At 59.8% G+C, this 19723-nt stretch overlaps 1 protein-coding gene across 1 annotated transcript; it reads right to left on the reverse strand.

Moving 5' to 3' along the window:
- Window positions 1-18393: 18393 nt before the first annotated feature.
- On the reverse strand, window positions 18394-19476 carry GPR20 (G protein-coupled receptor 20). Its single transcript, XM_032610610.1, has one exon. It carries the CDS (start codon window positions 19474-19476, stop codon window positions 18394-18396), a length of 1083 nt encoding a protein of 360 aa, XP_032466501.1.
- Window positions 19477-19723: the final 247 nt, after the last annotated feature.

The following is a 19723-nucleotide window of genomic DNA, read 5'->3' on the forward strand; positions in this document are numbered from 1 at the left end:
TGGGGACTCCCTCGGGAAGCACTTCACACGCTGGTGGGCACTCGGCCAGGGCAGCCCCCAGCAGCTGCAGGAGGCAAGGGCCTCGGGTGCAGGGAGGGAGGGCCAGCACCAGCTCCTGGGGCTCCTGAGGAACTGCCTCAGCACCTGGGTCTGGGGGTACACCAGGGTTAACCCCACAAGACAGCTGGGGCTCTCAGGGAACATGCAAGCAGGCCAGCTGCCCCAGGACTCGGGGCACCAGAGAATGGGGTCAGGAGCACATCCTCGCTGTAGGGCCTGGAGGAGGCCCTTCACCTCTCTGGCCTCTGCTTGCTCCTCTGTGAAATGGGGGCATTGGGACGCCTCTCTCATGGGCCAGGGTGAGAATTCAATGAGCTCATGTGTGAGCATGTGGGTCCCCACAAGACAGCTAGCTATCTGTGGCCACATCATGGAAGTTTCAGGCCCCTCCTCACTTCTGGTGTGAGGCCTCCTCTCACCTGAGCTGAACTGTGCTCCCAGGACCTAAGCCCTACCCTGCTCTGGGAGTTCACTCCCTCACGCTTTGTCCATCCTCCTTCAGAATAAGTACTCGGGGTACTCCAAAGATCCCACAATGCCTAGGCTTGGGGTGCCTCCCTCTCTCCTTCCTTTCCCCTTCCTCCACACCCCCCAAACATATATTGAGCACCTACTACGTCCCAGATGCTATGCCAGGCACTGGGGATTTCCCTGGGAACAAAATAGACAAAGCCCTGCCCTCCTGAAGCTGACAGCCTGGAGGCAGACACTAGTCACTTAAATAAAGAGTAGGCGCAAAATTGTGACTGTCTTTAGTCCTTTGGAGACATGCCTGGCTGGCAGTAGGGGGGCAAAGAGCAGAGGGATGGAACAGGGAGGTGACTATTGAGAGCTAAAAGAAGCGTGAAGTAGGTGGGATCGGGAGGTATGGGGGAAGAGCAGCGAGTGCAAAGGTCCTGTGGCCGCATCTCCACTGCCTGGTGTGGGGAGGAGCTGAAGGCAAGGGCAGGGCAGAGCGGGCAGGCCTCCTAGGGTAGGCTGGAGCCGTGGAAGGACTGAGCAGGGTTGGTGTGTTCTGATCTAAAAGATCAGCCTGGCTCCTGGGACAGTGCTTGGAGGGAGCAAGGGTGGGGCCGAGTTGGACACGACAGCAGGGGCATAAAAGGTGAGAAGTGGGTAGCTGCGGCACGCAGGAACCTCCGCCCGGGAGCCCCGCCCACAGGCTGTGCACCCTCTGCGCATGCCCAACCCCGGAGCCCGGCCGGCAGGTGGCCCGCCCTCTGCGCATGCCCAGCCCAGGAGCCCCCTTCTACCGGCGTCGTGCCCACTGCGCATGCCCAGCCAAGGGAGCCTTGGCTCGCGGGAGTTGCTAAGGCCGCTGAATCCCTGGGCCCCGGTCTCCTTTGCCCCGTTGTGGGATGGATCGAGAGGCAGCCCACTGTGGCCGTACTCCTGAGCACCCTCTCCCGTGTCTGCTCACTCAGGAATAAAGGCGGCATTGGCCTCTCTGCCTTACTCTTTTATCTGCTCACTGAGAGTTAAGTTGGGGCAGCTGGGGGCGCATCGTCTGCTCTCCGCACAGGTGGGTGGTGGTGGGGAGAAGCCGAAGTCTAGGTCCAGACCTGGGCGGCACGTGGGCTGGAGGGGGAGCGTGGTGGCGGGATGGGGGTTACTCTCCAGGACTTTGTCTCCCTCCTGAAGTTCCAGAGTTCATTCTACAGGTTGGGACTGACCCCTGATGCATCCTTCAGGCCCTGCCTCCCCACACACCCCGTTCTCACCCCTCCCTCCCCCTGGGATTTTTGCTTCCAGTCTCAAATATATCAGGCTCTATTTCATCTCCATTCCCCTGTCGTGAGCTGTCTGTTGCCAGGCTGGCCCTTTTGGGAAAAGTGGAGGAGAATGGATCCGCCACCCAATGGAGAGCTGTTGTTTGATGGGGAACAGGGTTTGGCTGCAGCTGGGCTGTGGGCATGGGTAGAAAGGGCTGGACGTTTAGGGGAGGGGAGGAGCCCCATAGGCCTGTCCTCCTGTGCCTATGAGGCCAGGGGCACCCGCTTCAGCCTCCTTTTCCCCAGCTGCCTGCCTGGTGGGGACTGCGTAGCCAGACCAGCTCAGCCTGCAAGATGTGGGTCCTGGTGTTACCAGTCCGTGTGCACAACACACAGTGAGGCCAAGCAAACCCAAGCACTGGAGTTTGGAGCAGAGGAAGGTTTGTCGCAGAGTCCAGCAGGGAGAACTGGCGGCTCGGGCTCAAAACCCCGAACTCCCCCGATGGTTTTCCGGGAGAAGTTTTTACAGATAGGATTTGGAGTGAGGGCTGCAGGGTGAGTGGCTTTCTTCTGATTGGTTGGCGGTGCTCCAGGAATGTTGATCTCCACCTGAAGTTACCTTCCTCTACCTGGGTAGGTGGGGCCTTAGTTCCTGACGGAGAACTCAAAGGTATTGATGTGTATGTTCCCTGAGAAGGAGCCGCGACCCTGCCCCGGGGCTGCACTATTGTTTCCTGACTGCTCCCCCCTGCATCCTCTCCCTTCCCTGCTTAGCAACTCTTTGAATCTGCCCTTTGGAACTCAGGGAAGGTCAAGGAGGCTGAATGAAGCCTATTTCCTACAAACAAGAAATGGGGGGGACACAGAAAGGCTTCTGTGTCCAGCAGGGCCCAACAGGTTCCTGCTTAGTTTCACTGGGGCCTGTGGCCAAGGACCCGGGTGGGCAGACGGGCGTGAGGATGAAGCCAGGGCACCGGGACAGGATGAGTGGCAAGTGGGGCTCTGGGCCGGCCCCTACTTCTGTTCACAGTATCAGGACTTTGAAGGACGAGGGGGTCGCTGGGCTGTGACGGTGCTCAGAGCCAAAGTTCTGGGGGGATGGCAGGGTGTCACACCGCGCTGGGAGATAGGCCATGCTGAGCGGAAATGGGAACTCATTCTCTTGAGTGGAGGGCAGCACGTGATCCGATAAGATCCATCCTGAGCGCCCCGTAATCCCCTTAGCTATAGCTTTCTGGTGACTGAGCGGACGGTGAGGGGCCTCGACGTGGGCCTTGGGCCTTTACAGACCTTCCCTTCCCCCGACTACTGTCACAGCCTTGAAACGCCACCCTTGGGGTCACATCCCTCTGATCCTATAACATTCCTGGATTTTTCAGCGTTAAGCAAACACTAATGAGACACTGCCGGCAGCTGACACTTATTAAAGGTGTCCTGTGTAGCAGGCTTTGTTCGGTTTTTTTTTTTACATGATCTCTTATTTATACAGGAAATAAATCCTCTTAACAGCCCATTTACAGACTAAGAAACAGCGGCTCAGAGAGGTTAGGGAACTTGCCCAAGGTCATCCTGCTGGGGGGGTGGCAGAAGCAGGATGGAACCCTGCCTATGTGCTGATGGGTCTGGGAGCACCCTGATTTAGCACATCTTTAGAACCTCCACCCTAACCCTGATGGGAGCAGCAGACCCCTGGAAACAGGCTGAATGAAGTTGATTAACTAGGCAGCTGAGATGGCAGGGAAGGGAGTCGGCTCTTGGGGTGGGGGTGGGGTCCCACAGTCCTGGATTCAAACTCTGCCATGAAAGAGCTGTGTGCCCTTGGGCAAGTTACTTCACCTCTCTGAGTCGCGGTGTCCTCCTCTATCAACCAGGTTACTAAGCTATGATTTAAAAATATGTTGTGAGAATTCAGTGTAGTGTGGGGTGGAGATCAAGAGGAGGTGCCTCAGGCAGGACCACCCCCCAGTCCCCCGCCACCCCGGCTGACCCCGGCCAGCTGAGGAAGGGCCTGCGTCTCCGCTGCAGGGGGGCCCATTCTCTCACTCTGCAGGGAGCAACTTGAGCCCAGAGAGGGCACAGGCTCACCCTGCACGGCACAGCAGAGGAAGCCTAGAGAGATGGGAAAAAGCGGCTCACCACTATGGCTGCAGCGGACCGAGGCAATCCTTTCGACTGGGGGCTCCAGCCTCACACCACACTCAAATCTCCCTAGACTCGGTCCTCTTGGATATCACGGTGATATCGCTAGGGTGTTGGTGGTCTTCTGTGATCCTTCTGTTTTTTAAATGGAGGGCAATGCTTAGCCCAAGCGTAGGTACTCTCAGGCCAAACATCCCACCCTGTGCTTGGCGGGATTTCCTGAGGCCCGTGTGTGCTAGTGCCTGTTTACTCTGTGACCTAGGAAACAGCCCCCTCCCCCTCCTGGTGAGGCTTGCCTGGGAAGAGCAGAGGTGAGAAGGCTGGCAGATAAAGAGCACTGCTCTGGTCTGTGAGCCTGGGGAGGTCTGTAATTAACATTTCAGCAACCCTGATAGCATCGATTCCTGCTTCCTATCTCCGGGACTCTCCCTCTCCCGGTTAATCCTCTGTTCTGTTTGTAAGTGATGTCCTGACCTTAGCCGCACCTTGATTAGGAGGGAGACACCTCTCCCTGCCCTCTCCTTTCCCTGTCCCACCTTCCCTGGTGCTGCTGAACGTTCAGGAGTTTTTCGTTCGAAAGGTGATCATACAAAACGTTTGCTAAAAATAACCGAGTCAAACATTCCTAGACGTCCTGTGCTATTGTAGATCTTAAATACTTATTAAAAATGAGAGCATACCCCAAGTAGATTTTCATAGGATACAAATTTTTTTTTTTTTTAATCCAGTTTTCAGTCTGCGAAATGTGCTGAAAGGCCCAGGTCCCCAGGCCCTGGTCCGGGCGGCCTGGGCAGCAATCCTTTTCTCCAACGTCCATCTCGGGGTGGGCTCTGCGCTCAGCCAAAGCTGGGTTCCAATCCCTGAGCCGCACCTTCGGAGCCGACCCTCTGAGGGAGGGCTCCTGCTGGTGGTGGTCAAGCCCTTGGCATCCCACCCCTCCCCCAGCCCCCTGAACCCTGAGTGCCAGCTCCACTTTCGCCCCTTTTATGGAGGGGGAAATGGAGGCCCACTGTGGTCCCCGCCAAGACCCAGAGCCGTGTCGGAGCGGCAGGCTGGTCACCCCCGGGTGTCCCCACACTCCCTCTTGTCCTGCCTGAGCACGCCTCCGTGCCGGGCCGCTCTGGGCTCTCAGCTAGCACAGCTCACCCTCCCAGCTCAGGAAGGGCTGCAGCCGGGCCCAGCTGCCCGGCCCCTAGGGGAGGGGGCCAAAGGCGCCCAGGGGCCGTCCAGAGCTCTGCTCTCTCTTGAGTTCTTTGTGTGGTCTCAGTCTTCCGGACCACAGGGTCTCTGAGGTCCCCATGGCTTGGGGGGGCGGTCTCCTGGAACATGGGGTCCCTGAGGTCCCGGAAGGCTGAGCTGAAGCTTTCCTCGCTAGGGGGACTGGAACGCGGGTGGGAGCGCCAGGAAGCCGCCTCCAGCTTAGCAGCCGGTTCCAGCTCCCTACAGGGTCAGAGCCAGGAGGGGCCTTCTGGAACTAGATCACCAAGACCCTGAACTCTAATAGGAAGGACGCCAAGGTGGCCCTGATGCGGACGGCTCGTGGCTTCTCGGGCTCGTGGCACCGTCCGCACCGGGGGAGGGGCTGCTCCCAGGCGGGCCGGAGGTGGGTGGCCATGGGCAGGGGCCTCGGTGTTCTCATCCGTGAGTCAGTGGTGATGGGAACATTTATTTACATGAGTGGCTGGCGCAGCTGAGGCCTTGGAAGACAGGAGCGCTTTGCCAAGGCTGGGCAGAGGGTGCTGGGGTGAGGGCAGGGAAAGAGCCTGGGATGTCCCTTCTCGGGCACTTGGTCGCCGTCCCCAGGGTCTGCTGGGCAGCAGGCCTTGTGGCCAGCGCTGGGACGAGGGGGCACTGCCCCGAGGACCCGCCCACAGGGGGCACCAGTCTGCTGGGGGAGGCGAGGGAAGGAGTGTGCCTGGAGATGATGGGTCCTGGGCTGGGGTGGGGGGCCCCTGCAGGGGCCCTGAGGGGAGTGGTCCTGGCTGGGAGGGGCAGGAGGGGCAAGGCAGGGGATTCTCCCCTGGAGCCTCCGGAGGGAACCAGCCCTGCTGGCACCTGGATCGCAGGACTCCTGACCTCCAGAACTGTGACAGGTTAAATGTGAGTTGTTTTAAGCCACTAGATATGTGGCGCAGCAGCCCTAGGAGACTAAGACTGGCTTTCTAGGCCCAGAGGCCCGAGGCCCTGCCCAGCTGCCATCATGGAGCAGGGCTGGGTCAGGCCAATCCCCAAACCCCCAGTGGCGGTCACCAAGAGCCCTTGGCAGTCCCCCGCCCACAGGCCCATGGAGAGGGGTGGGCTAGGGCTCGGACTGGTGCAGGGCTGTGATCCCCTCGGGCCACAGGCAGGCCCTTCTGGAGGCACCCCCTGCCCCCTGTGTGGTGTTGGGGTCCCTATGGGAATGGCAGGGGTGGCGGGTGATACGGAAGTGGGTGGAGTCTCCTGGCCACTCTCTGGGGTACATTGGGGTCTCCCTGGAGACTCTGGAGCTGGTGTGAGGGCTGCCCTTCCCCGTGCTGACTCACCTCAGCCGGCCTTGTCTGAGCACCAGGCTCGCTGCAGGCAGTGCTAGGCGGGTCACAAACTGTACAGATGGTACTTCTGGTTAATCCTGTCAGCGGTCTTGTGGGGTGTTGTTACCCCTGTTTTTTTTTCAGATAAGGATTTTTTAATAGTTTTTTTTTCTTTGTTTTTTTATTGACGTGAAATTCACATAACATAAAATCACCACAGTAAAGTGTACAATTTGGTGGCATTTGGTACATTCACAACGACCCCCTCTATCTAGGTCCAGAATAAATATACTTTCTATTAATTAATTTATTTTTGTCCGTGTGGGGTCTTAGTTGCTGCCTGCGGGCTTTCTCTAATTGCGGCGAGTGGGGGCTACTCTTCATGGCGGTGCGCGGGCTTCTCATTGCAGTGGCTTCTCTTGTTGCAGAGCACGGGCTCTAGGCGCGCGGGCTTCGGTAGTTGTGGCGCACGGGCTTAGTTGCTCCGCGGCATGTGGGATCTTCCTGGACCAGGGCTTGAACCCCCGTCCCCTGCACTGGCAGGCGGATTCTTAACCACTGCGCCACCAGAGAAGTCCTAGGTCCAGAATATTTCCATTAGCACAAAAGGAGAACCTGTATCCATTAAGCAGTCACTCTCCATTCCCTGCCCCCACCCTCTGGCAACCACTTATCTCCTTTCTTTTTTTTTTTTAAAGATTTTATTTTTTATTTATTTACTTATTTATTTTGGCCATGCTGGGTCTTAGTTGCGGCATGCATGCAGGATCTAGTTCCCAGACCAGGGATCGAACCTGGGCCCCTGCATTGGGAGCGTGGAGTCTTACCCACTGGACCACCAGGGAAGTCCCTAATCTCCTTTCTGTCTCCGTGGATTTTCCTGTCCGGACCTTTCCTATAAATGGAATCATGCAGTATGATTTGTGTGTGTGTGTCTGGCCTCTTTCATGTAGCGTAATGTTTCCACGTTTCATCCGTGTTGCGACGTGTGTCAGTGCTTCCTTCTTTTTGACGGTTGAATAATATTCCACTGCATGGCTGTTTAACTGTGCTGAAGTCGGGGTTTGAACTCTTTGCGGAGTCCTGGCTGTGCTCTCTCCCACAGGCTTCACCACCCCAGGCCTGCCCTCCCCTAGCGACTGGGGGCTTCGGCCCCCTCCAGGGTGAGTGTCAGGCTGGGCTGGGGAGGGGTTGGGTGGGGAGTGCGAGGGCCCTCCAGACTGAGATTGAGCACAGCAGATATTCTGCAGATAACCTTCCGGCCTGAGGTTCCAGAATTGGCAAATCCTACAGTTCCACGGTCTCAGAGCTCTTGGATCTGAAGATTCTTAAACACTCAGCTTCCAAGGTTCCAGGAGCTAAAGAGTTCTGAGCAGATATCTGTCCCCACCCTCAGCCCCACAGCAGACATCACTAATTGAGCTAGCTGGGCCTTAGGGTCCCTGCAAGGGCCTGGGCTGGGGACCTCCACCCAACTGGGGTGAGGCCTGTTGGCCCCTGCTTCCAGCAAACTGTTCATCTCCAGCTGACCATTCCCTCCCTCCTGGCCTCCCAACCCGCTTCTCATGCCCCCAGGCCCCTCCCTGCCCCCTCCTACCCTGGGGGACCCTGGTCTTTCCTGCCCCCCTCCATCTTGTGCCTGAGGCAGGGCCTGTGACAGCCAGGGTGGGCCCCGAGAAAGGGTCCTGCAGGCTCTCCTGTGGGGAGAGGTGGTGGGGACAGGGGGCTTTCCAGAAGCTGGGGGAGGCTGCTCAGGGTGCCCAGGCTCCTTGGCCAGCAGCAGAGAACCTGGCTGGAGGGCAGGGGAAGACCCCAGGAGGTGACGTGGCACCCTGTGCTCCCTCCTTGCCCACCTGTCCTCCAGGTGTCAGCCCCAGGGTCTGTCCTTTGGGTGGGGGATGGGCTCCTGGGGGGGACTCCTGGGGCGGGGGTGATGAGGTCACACATGGTGTTGGTAATTTCTCTCGTCTCCTCCTCCTGACATCTTGTGGACATCAGTTCCACGGCATCTGTTAAAGGGGGGCTTGGAATTGGAGCTGTGTGCTGGGGGCTCTCAAACTGGGCTCTTGGCGCCCTGGGCTCCTGCGCATTGGCGGGGGTCTGTGCTGCCCTCGTGGGAAGACATTCCATTTCTGTTCCTCCTTGTGCCTCTGGCCCTGTCGTCCTGCCGCAGCCTGGGAGTGGGGATCCTTTGTGGGAAAGGGCGAGCTCTGGCCTGGAAATAGCCAAGTGTGCACAGAAATAACCCTGGCCTCAAAAAAGGACATGGAAAATTAAATAGGGAATATTAGCATTCGCCTGGCCCTTTCCATGGCCATTATCTCATGGGGAGACAGCATTTTTATCCTCATTTTATAGACGAGGGAACTGAGGCTGGGGAGGGAAGTGACCTGCCTGAGGGCCTTCTGCCGGGCAGCTGGCCTCTGACCCCGTGCTTTCCATGACGTGGCTGCACCCCACCCCCCCGCCCCGGGGGCTCTGCCACCCCGGGAGATGTCCTAGCCTGCTTCTCTGAAGGCCAGATTCCTATGCATCCCCCAAAACTCAGCAAAATGCCCCTTTCTCTGGAAAGCCTCCCTGGCCCCCTGGCTGGCAGTGGAGCCCTCCGTGGTCTCCACCAGGACCTCGCCACCCTGGAGCAGACGGTGGGCTCCGCAAGGCAGGGGCTGTGGCTGTGTCCTTCACTCTGCACCAGGCAGCACGGTGGTAGGTGCTCGGTAAGTGCTTGCTGAGTGGCTCATCGGTGGATTGTTCCTATTAACATGTGGGTGGAGGTCAGTTGAACCCCTCATCCCCTCCCCTGCATTTTCATCACAACGACCTGAGAAGTTCAAATTAGCATGAGCATAGCTACTTTACTGATGAGGCTCAGAGAGGTCAACTCACCACCCAAAGGTCACACAGCGACTAAGGGCAGGATCTGGGATTTGATCCCGGCCCCACAAGCACGGATCTTTCTGGAGAGTCCAGTGTGTGCCTGGCACTGGGCTCAGGTGGGCCTCTGACTGCCCCGCCTGTCAACTCCCTTCCCTTCCTGCACCCTGTGGCCCACTGTCCCTTGGGATGGCTCTCATGTGTGGCATCTGAACGCCCTTCCTCACAGCCAGCACCCCCTCTGTGGGGTCTGGCTTGTCTCTTGAGGGCCCCTCCCAGGCGTGGGGGGACATGCTGCTCCAAGAGCATTTCAGGGACCCTGTGAGGCGCCGCCTGCAGCCACCAGGGGGACCAGGAAAGGTGGATTATCACAGGAAGACAAGTGCTCGGTGCACCGACCAGAAGTCCACGTTTCAGGGGCCTCCGGGAACACCTGCGAACCACAAACCTCCCTCTCTCACCTCCCTCAGCCTGGCCCCCCATTCCTTGTCTCCTTGGCAAGCACCGAGGCCTGAGGCTACCCCTGTGAGAGGGTGGGGTGGGCAGAGGCCACAGGCAGGGGACACGGGAGCAGCCGGAAGGTTCTAGAGCCATCTCAGTGAAGGAAGATGGATGCAGGGAGGATGTCAAGGTCCTGGTGTACAGAATTAAGGTTCAGGGTCCTAGGGTTGTGTCCGTCTTTCCAGCCCAGCAAACACCTGATATTTGGGGGAGTGCAAGGGGCTCCGGGAAGGGGACACAGGCTGAGGGGGTGGGTAGATGGGAGGATGGGAGGGAATATCTGGAAAGGGAAGCACGTCTGAGGGAGGGGTGGTCGGCCCTTGTTCCGGGAGGCCCGCCGGGGGTCTTGGGCCCCAGGGCCCTCGACTTGAGCTTCCTAGGGCTCCTGGTGGGGCTCCTTGGGGGAGGCCGGTCCCACTTGACGTCTCCAGGAATCCAGGCCCTGCGCCAACCCGGGGACCAGACTGCCCTCCTCAGTGAGCCGGGCTGGGGGCTGCAGCCCGCCCCGACGGGCACCGCTGCGTGGAAGTTTGGTGGGCAGGTGAGGCATGGGCGGCGCCACACCTCAGCTGTCAGGCCAGTGCCTACTGGTCACTCCCCTCTGTGTCCAGTACAGGACCTCTCCCTTCTGCCTAAGCAGAGGGTCCAGGGACCACCAAGCGACTCATGCCCAGGGCAGTCTCTCCCTGGCTTCCACCTGTCCATCTGTCTGTCTCCTGCTTCCTTCCACAGCCTGGAGCTGGTGCCAGCGCTGCGGTTGGAAACGCAGAGCACCGCTTGTCCGGACATCCCAGCCCTTGGGTGCGTTTCTCTCTCCTGCCACACAGCAGTCTCAGCTGCCAGGCTGTGTAACTCAGGGCAGCTGTCCGACCCTCTCTGGGCTCATGAGATGGTGAAATGAGGTTCTTCACCTGGGGCCCCAGTATGGCCTTGGGGGGGCTCTCAGCTCCCCCTAGATCACGCGCCAGAAGAGGAGGCACATCTCAGGGGAGCCCCAGCTGCCCACAGAGCCCACCGTCCCCGCGTGTCATGGAGTCAGTCGTCGGCCTCATTCCACAGCCCACAGGGAGGGGCTGGCTCCTCCCCCTCTGCGATCACCTCGCCTAGCCGCCCCTCTGGTGGGTGGGGAGACAGACCTGGAGTGAGGGGCTGCCTGGAAGGTGGCCGCGTTGAAGGGGTCAGGGGCTTCCTGATTCAGTGTCACTCTTCTCTCCGGGAGGGGAAGGAAGCTGCAGCTCCTCTGAGCAGCCTTCCAGGATTGCCAGCTCTGGGGCCACCCCCCCGAGGGTCAGGTGGCAGAGGTGATCAGAAGGGTCCCTGCCCTCCTTGGTCCTGGCTGGCGGCAGACACCTCGGGCGCCTGTCCTGGGCCAGCAGCGCCACCTGGTGGCCGCAGGCCCCCCCCACCCCCCCCCCCCCACCCCGGACGCCTCCATCCAACCGGCGGTGCCAGGGGATCAGCCGGGGGGGGGGGGGGGGGGGGGGGCTGGGCCAGCCGGGGGGGGGGCTGGCCCAAGATCACTGGCAGCTCCGAGAGAGAACGCAGGCATCCTGCCCGCCTGAGACCAGAATGTGCCCCCCCACCCACCATGGGTGCAGGCATCAGGGGGAAGCTCAAAGACAGGGCTTCACCCAGAGGGATGAGTGAGGATGGAGGCGTCTCAGTCACTGTGACCAGTGTGTGCGTGTGCGCCCGGGAGGGGAGGGCAGGCGTCCTGTTGGGAGGGAGACCCTCAGGTCATACCTGGCGCAGGAAGGTAAAGGACGCTGTTGAAGGAATGAAGGAAAATGAATGAACGTGCTGGGACCTTCCTCGGGGAAGCCCTATTGCCCTCATTTGCTCACTTTAATCACTACTTATTGACAGCTGAGCACCGTGGGAAGACACACACACACACACACACACACACACACACACGTATTACATACACACATACACGCACAACGCACACACACACACACACAAAACGTATGCACACACAACACACATGTACACAAACACACACACAGAACACAATGCACGCACAACACAAATGCACACACGACACATGCATATACATACGTGCACAACGCACCACATACATGTACACAAGCGCACACATACAACACACACAAATATGCACACGTATATGTGCGTGTACCTACACACACACGTGCACTCACACATGCAATGCATGTGTGAACGATATACGCATGTGCACACACGTTCAGATATATGCATACACTTCAATACACACTCACACACGCACACAACAAATACACACACGTCCCAATACATGCACACATAACATACAATTGTTTACTTCTCACGATTGCGCCTGAAGGCAGAGGGTGTAATTATCCTCCACGACAGAGGGGTAGGAAACGGAGTCTCGGGGACAGCATGTGAGTTGCTCAAGGCTGGAGAAGCTGGTGTGGCCAAGGGGCCTGGCATGGGCCGGACGCCCTGTTAACCCCGCCCGGGGCTGCACTGCGGCACCCACTCCGTGAGCCTCTGGCAGTTGGGGTCCCAGGAGCTGCCTCCCGTGGCTTTGCTCTGGAGAGGAAGGGTGGAGTAGAGCTCAGCGTCCTAGACCTCACCCCTGTGGACTAGAACTTGACTTTCAGTCCCCGGCAGGACGCTCGGAGGGGTACCCAGGGGGGTGGGTGGGGTAAGAAGACCCTCAGAGGTCCCAGGACTCCTCCATGAAGCAGTTCCCCAGGCCACTGGTACAGCCTGGACCCCTGGGGTATACACCTCATCCCTACTTCCATCTGAGACCCCGTCAGGAGCCCCCACTCTGCCAGGGGTGCCCCGGGAAGGCCTCCCTGTGGTGTGACTGGGGACGCCACGCCTTGTGAGGACACCTCCCTGCCCAGGACTGGGGCCTGAGAAGCCGACGGGCTGCAGGGCAGGGGGAACAGAGCCCCAGGTTGGTTCATAAACACACACAGAGCATCCCACATTTCAGTCGTTGCTGACCTGGGTACTGAGGGTCTAACACCGCAAGGAGCCATTCTGAGCTCCGGATTACGGATGAGGAAACTGGAGCTCAGAGAGGGGCAGGGGTGTGGCGGGGGTCTCATGGGGATTTGGAGGGACTCCTAGGCTGCGCCTCTAGCCGGATGGGGGCTGTCTCAGTTTGGGGGCACCTGCGGTCTGGGCAGCAGGCTCCTACTTACAGGTGGCAGAGCCAATGCTCGGAAGGGTCCCAGAGTCAGCAGATCAGCAGATGAGCTGGTCTGGGACCGGTGTGCATGGTCCCAGTGCATGGGCTTGTGTCCACCCACGCACTGGACCTCAGTTTCTTCATCTGTAAAACGGGGGTGAAACGCCCTGGCCCTGCCATCCCGTTGGGCACTGGGTGCTTGAAAAGCTCCCAGGACCACAACCTCAGGAGAGGCCCAGCCCGAGGGGTCTGGAAGCCAGGTGAATAAGGTGAGAACCAGGAGGGAAGAGCCTTGAACGTCTCCTCCTCCGTGAAGTCCTCCCAGATGCCCCTACGTGGCTGGTCCCGCATGGTGTGGTGGGGGGCTCTGAGCTCCCACCTGCCCAGCTGTGCCCCCAGGCTGCAGACTCCCCGGGGCCTGCAGAGAAGATGCTTCAGTGCAAAGCACAGAGCGTCAACATCATCTGAAGAACCAGGATGATGGGGCTGGTTAGGTGGGTGGGTGGGGAGTCCCTGAGGGATCAGCCAGGGGCCAAGGGCACCGGTGGGGCAGGCATCCAGTCCAGAGGGCACAGCTGGGCCATGTTGTCTGTCCTGCAGTGGGGTAGGTGCTGGCCCCGGGAGAGCCGGGCAGAGAGGGAAGGACCTGCAAGGAGGACAGTCAGGACTGGTCCTGGGCAGACTGGCCGGGCAGTGGATCTGCTGAGACCAAGACACAGAAGAGAACAGGACACCCCCGGGGCGGCTGTCGGGGAGCCCTGTGCCTTCCTCCCGCCAGTGGAGGCTGGGGAGGCCCCGAGAGGCAGGTGGTCAAGTGCAAACGGCGGGGCTAGGGTGGTGGGTAAGCCAGGGAGACGGCAGGGGCCCAGGCCCGGTAGCAGGGGAAGGCAGGGGCCATTTCCCCAGTCCCCCCACTGTGCCCCCTTCCTGCACCTGGGGGCGCCCTTCTGTTTGCTGACACTCAGCTGACTGGTCCCTGACCTCCCTGGTCCACAGCTGTCCTGGCTGCTGTCCAGGGGTCAGGGGTTGGGGGTGGCCTTGGCCCTGGGGTCAGGCAGGTCCGAGTGGGGCATTCCAACTCCGTTTTTAGGGCTTCCCTGGTGGCGCAGTGGTTGAGAGTCCGTCTGCCAATGCAGGGGACAGGGGTTCGTGCCCCAGTCCGGGAAGATCCCACATGCCATGGAGTGGCTGGGCCTGTGAGCCATGGCTGCTGAGCCTGCACATCCGGAGCCTGTGCTCTGCAATGGGAGAGGCCACAACAGTGAGAGGCCTGCATACCTCCCCACCAAAAAAAAAAAAAACCAACTCCGTTTTTAAGGTGGCATGGGGTAGCCTTGGATTTGTCCCATTGCATCGCTCAGCCTCAGTTTTCTCCTCTGTGAATTGGGAACAGAGACCCCTTGGGCATGGGGTCGGCCCCACTGTGTGGGAGGATGCGAGGGGTGACTGGTCCCATGGGGGTCTTCACCTCATTCAAGGGTCCCCCTCACACCTGCCTCCTGAGCTCCCCTGTCCGGGGCTAGGGGAGGGCTGCGTCCGGGGGTGGGGGCACTGAGAGCCTCCCGAGGGGCTGAAGAATGGGAGGCGGTGAGGGCAGAGGGAGGAGTGTGAAGAGGCAGGGGGTGGCAAAAGTGTAGGGTGTAAACCAGGACATGAGGGTGGGACAGCCATCTCACAGGGCCGCCACCTCTGCACAGGCATCAGAGGCCTCCAGGAAGCCGGGGCGGGCGCCCAGGGACATTTCCTGCTATTAATGGAGCTTAATCTAAACAGGCCCTAATATTTACCTCTAGGCGCCTCCGGCCTCTGAGGGTGCCGTACAGCGAGAGTGATGAGCCCCACCCAGGCAATGCCCTTCTTACCCCGTGCTTCCCGGGCCGTGTGAGGCAGGAACTGGGGGCCTGGGGGCTCAGGTTTGAGGCCCCTGCCGGATGCCCAGAGCCTCAGTTTCCCTATCTGGGAGATGGGGGTGACAGCCCAGGCTTACGGGGAAGTTCAGAAGGTGGACAGCTCGGCAGCACCAGCCTTGTAAGCCCGCGCTGTGGCGGTGCCGTAGCCCCTCCCTCAGTGTCGACCAGCTGACACATCTCTTCCCCCTCCCTCCAGATCATACCTGTGGGTGATCTGACTGGATGCTGTGGGCAGTCTGGCTGCCCTGCCCACGTCTATGTTCTCTCCCTGGGCAGGCGGAGTTGGGACCAGGCTGGGGCGAGGACCCGTCACTCTGCTGGTCTGTGCCCCTAACCAGCTACTGTGCCCACCCACGGCCCACACCTTACCACCTGCATCCCCTCCAACCCTCGCCCATCAGAAGTCCCTGCGCCTGCCCCCAGCAGTGATGGCAAAACCACGACCCCCCCACCACAGACTTTCCTGTGGAGCCCACTGTCCCCAACCACAGGACAGTGAGCGAAGTTGGGGGGACGAGAGGGCCCCCACCTGGCTCAGTGTCCCACGGCGACCCCTGCCCGCCAGCCAGGGCGCTGAGTCAAGGGCACGAAGGGAATAAACAGTTTTAATTCAGGACGAGGGTTCCTCGTTAAGGAGAATGTTTACATCAGATATAAATACACAAGCCACCTCACGTCACTTGGGCTTTTCAAAAATCTGGGAAGGGAGGCCATGTGGAGGGGACTGCAGAGACTTCACACTCTGGCCCCTTTGGGAACAAAGACAGTCCCAGTCTGGCCTCTGGAGGCTCCTGGGCCTGTGTCCCCATGGAGGGAGTGGGGAGGAGCCAGCCGTCAGGAGGAGGAAGCAAGTGTCTGAGGAAGTTGTGGGGTCACGTGCGGTGAATCTCTTGCCCCCAGCCCCCTGTCCATCGGCTGCAAGGCTACAGAGAGGAAGGAGAGGAGTAGAGAGTGGGGAAAACTGAGGCCCACTTAGCGAGGACTCTGCAAGGGGGCCATCAGACAGCTCTGGGGGGTGATGGAAGGCTCCCTTGGGCTCTGGCATCCTTTATCCCCACGGCTCTTCCAGTCCCTGAGGAACCCAGGCTGGATGGTGGGATTTCACATGCGGGATGAGGGGAGGGGGCTTGGCCACCCTGGATCTGGATCCCAGTTCTGCGCTGGGCTCTTACTTCCATGAATGGTGGGGACTAATGAGACACTGGGTGTGAAGCAGGGCCAGACAGACCTGGGACCCAGCAGGTGCCCAGTCAATGTGTGCCGAGACCCACGCTGGCTCACCTACCTTAGAGACCGCCCTCCTCCTTGAGGAAGGGATTGTTCCAGAAGCATTGCAACCCCTCCACCCCCAAGCACAGCAGTCAGCTCAAGTCAGCCACTCACTCTTTAGTATAAATTAGAGTGAGAACCTGGGATAGAATCAGGGCTGCTGACCCTGGAGGAAAGCCCACAGGTGGTGCTGGGCTGGGACAAACACCTCACACTAACTTTCCCTCCTCTGCTGTGCGACTGCCCAGGTGCCGGCTTGCAGGCCGGGGAGAGACAAAGCTCTGTCAGAGCCTCCCCGCCTGAAAACCCACCATAAGTGCCACTCCCTGGGGTCAGCATCGCTGTCACCGTGGGCTTCTTGGCACAGACAACCCACTCCCGCACCCTCCTTTCCCAAGAGCCAGGCCCCTCCTCTGTTCCATGGAGCTCTGGGCCCCTCTCTGAGCTGGGAGGTGGGGGGAGGCTGCATACTGTACCCGGCACCCAGTCAAGGCCAAGGATGGTGGTCCTGATGCTGACAACCACGCCCTTGCTTCTTGAGCACCCGGGCCCAGGAAGCAACCCTGGGTCCAGCTCCCCCACCACTTCACTGAGCAGGCCTTGGACTCCCCCGGGCTCCAGCGTCTCCCACCTTGGCCACCCCACAAGGTCCTAGGGCCAAAGGAGCCAACCCCACTGGCCTCCTGCAGACAGTACTGGTCTTGCAGTACCTGGGTACTCGATGACCCTGGCAAGGTCCTTTCCCTCTTCGAGCCTCAGTTTCCTTGTCTGTAATATGGGGATATAAATGGCCTTTCTGCCTCCCATCCAGGCCTTGCACTAGGGCCCTGAACTTGGGGCCAGGATGCTCTGCCTGGAGCCACCGAGCATGTAGGACTATTTTTTTTTCTTTGGCTGCACCGTGTGGCATGTGGGATCTTAGTTTCCTGACCAGGGATCGAGCTCATGTCCCCTGCAGAGTCTTAACCACTGGACCACCAGGGAAGTCCCATGTAGGACATTTCTCTGCGGACAAAGGGCAAACCTGGGGCCCAGATTCCATCTCACCAGTTTCAGTGGTGGTGGCCACGTGAGAGGGTGGAGCCTGGTGGCTAGAGGCGCCTGAGACGCCCAGAGCTCCTCTCTCACAACAGGCGCCCTCCCCCCATACAGCAGTCTAGAGAGGGCTCATGGGAGCTTGAACATTCGACTAGAAGGCCTGCAGAGGCTATCCTGGAGTCCAGCTCAGAGGAGGCAACCAGAGGCCCAAGCCAGAGAAATGACCCCTCCCCAGGAAAGGCAGGGAAGCGTGATGAGCCAGGTGAGAGGGAGAATGAAGGGTTCTGAGTGTGGGGAGACGGTGGCCTTAGGCCAGCAGGCCTGGGTTCCAGTCTCTGTGTCTTTGCCCTTGGTTTCTCATCCATAGGATGGGCTGTGAGCCTACTGCCCTCCTGGGCCAGCGGGCAGGGTCTTCCAAGATGGTTCCTAAAGTGGAGGGCTTTGGGAAGATTTGAGTGGTCTCCGTGGGGCAGGCAAGCGGATGTTGGAGGAGGTGGGGCTGAGTTGTGATTGGCCATCTCCCACTCATGGCACCTCTATGTGCCACTCAGCCTCCCCCTCATGGCTGGTGGGTGGAAAACAGTCTCCCCTTTGTAGGGTAGTTTCTGGTTTGAGTGTCAGCCCAGGTATCACAGTACTCACAGCAAAGTACCCCACGGTGTCAGGCTGTCTTCCTGTGTGATTTATGGATGCCTCAAATGGAGGCCCTGCAGACGTGAATCCTTCACGTCCGCTCACATAACATTTGTGTCCTCTAACACTTCCTTTCTGTTCCTGTTCTTCTCTCTTTGTGGGGGAGGGAGAAAAAGGGGGAGGGGTGGGGAGGGAACCCCTTCAGTTTATCTTTTTAACCCTCTTTGAAATTCCCAGTATCTAAAACATCTTTGTCCATGTTTCTCAGGGACCCCTTCTAGAGGTTGAATGGTCCAAGTGAGAAGCAGCTCCTGGCTACCCCTCTGAGTTTTCAGTGGACACAATATTTACCTTAGGGATGGCAAATTATCAGCATTCAGATCACCACGTCCTATCTAGAGCCCGTGGCAGACATTGCTAATCAATCATAGCACAGTGGCCTTAGACACTTCCTCCACGCAGTGCACTGGGCAGCCACCACCAATTGATCAGGTGAACCCAATTTGCCATCCGGGTAGAGCAGATATCTGTGCTGCCCCCGACCTGGCGTGTCCAGTCCGGCCCTGACCTTTGGCCCCCTTGCAAAGTCCTACCAACTAAGCCTCAGGCCCATTAGCCAGGGCCTGCGTGAGGGCTCGAGGTCTGGCGCCGAGGATGTGACGGTGAGCCGAGTTCTTGGAGCTCTTGCGCGTGCCGACCACGTTGCAGCTCTTGGGCTCGCACCCCGCTCCACGCTGGTGGAAGAGGCCACGGACGGTGGTCTGGAAGCTGCTGGTGACGAAGCAGTAGACGATGGGGTCCATGCAGCTGTTGAGGCTGCTGAGGGTCACTGCCACATGGTAGACCACGAGGCTGGTGTGGTGCGGCACGTCGGGCCACAGCGCCACAGCCACCTGGCGGGCGTGGAAGGGCGTGAAGCAGACGAGGAAGATGACGAGCACGGTGAGCAACAGCTGCATGGCCCGCATGCGGCGCTGGCGGCCCTGGCGCAGCAGGCCCGGCCGTGACAGCGCACACATGATGCGGCCGGTGAATATGCTAATGACCAGCAGTGGCAGCAGGAACTCCAGGACGGTCAGTGCAAAGACGCGGCAGCAGGGCCCGCCGGTGGCCGTCACGCCCAGCACGGACAGGGTCACGGTGCCGGCAGCCAGCCACACAAAGGCGCACACGGCTCTGGCGCAGGCAGGCTGGCGCCAGCGGCGGCCACCGTCGGGCTGCACGATGGCCAGGTAGCGGTCCACGCAGATGCAGGTGAGGAAGAGGATGGAGCAGTGCATGTTGAGGAAGTAGCCAAAGACGTGCGGGAGGGCGCAGCGCAGGCAGCCGCGGGTGCCGTAGAAGACAGCAAAGCGCGTGGGCAGGGACAGGCCCACCAGCAGGTCAGTCACCACCAGGTTGATGGTGTAGATGACCGACGGTGTCTTGGCCTGGGTGCGGCAGCCGAAGACGTACAGCGCCAGCCCGTTGAGCACCAGCCCCACCAGGAAGATGACGCCATGCACTGCCATCAGTGCCAGCCACAGGCCTGGGAAGGCGGCGTGCAGCTCCCCGTCCAGCACAGCAAACAGGTGGAACAGGGGCATCTCCGGCGTGCTGACATTAGTCCACGCTGCCGCTGCCGCTGTGGCATTGGGGGCAGCCATGGCCAAGGGCCCTGCGGAAGACGCGGAGGGCATGACAGCGGCCAGCGCACGCCCGGGGCCTGGAAGGAAGGAGACCGGGTTACCCTGGGGTTATTGGAGCCCTGCCCCGAGGCTGGACCTCACCTGGCTCGTCTGCCCACCCAGCACCCCAACATTCCCACCTTTGTGCCTTTGCCTGGCCTGGCCCTGGCACTTGCCAGCGTGGAGCTTCAGCAGAATGCCAGTGCTGTGAGCCTGCTCCTTGCTGTAATGGGAGGTGAAAAGCCTCGCAAGACTGTCA

The sequence above is a fragment of the Phocoena sinus genome, chromosome 17 (assembly GCF_008692025.1).
Source record: "Phocoena sinus isolate mPhoSin1 chromosome 17, mPhoSin1.pri, whole genome shotgun sequence".
Lineage (NCBI taxonomy): Eukaryota > Metazoa > Chordata > Mammalia > Artiodactyla > Phocoenidae > Phocoena > Phocoena sinus.

What these genes read in the sequence shown, in the direction of transcription:
- GPR20 (XM_032610610.1), bottom strand. Translation starts at nt 19,476, where the DNA reads ATGCCCTCCGCGTCTTCCGCAGGGCCCTTGGCCATGGCTGCCCCCAAT.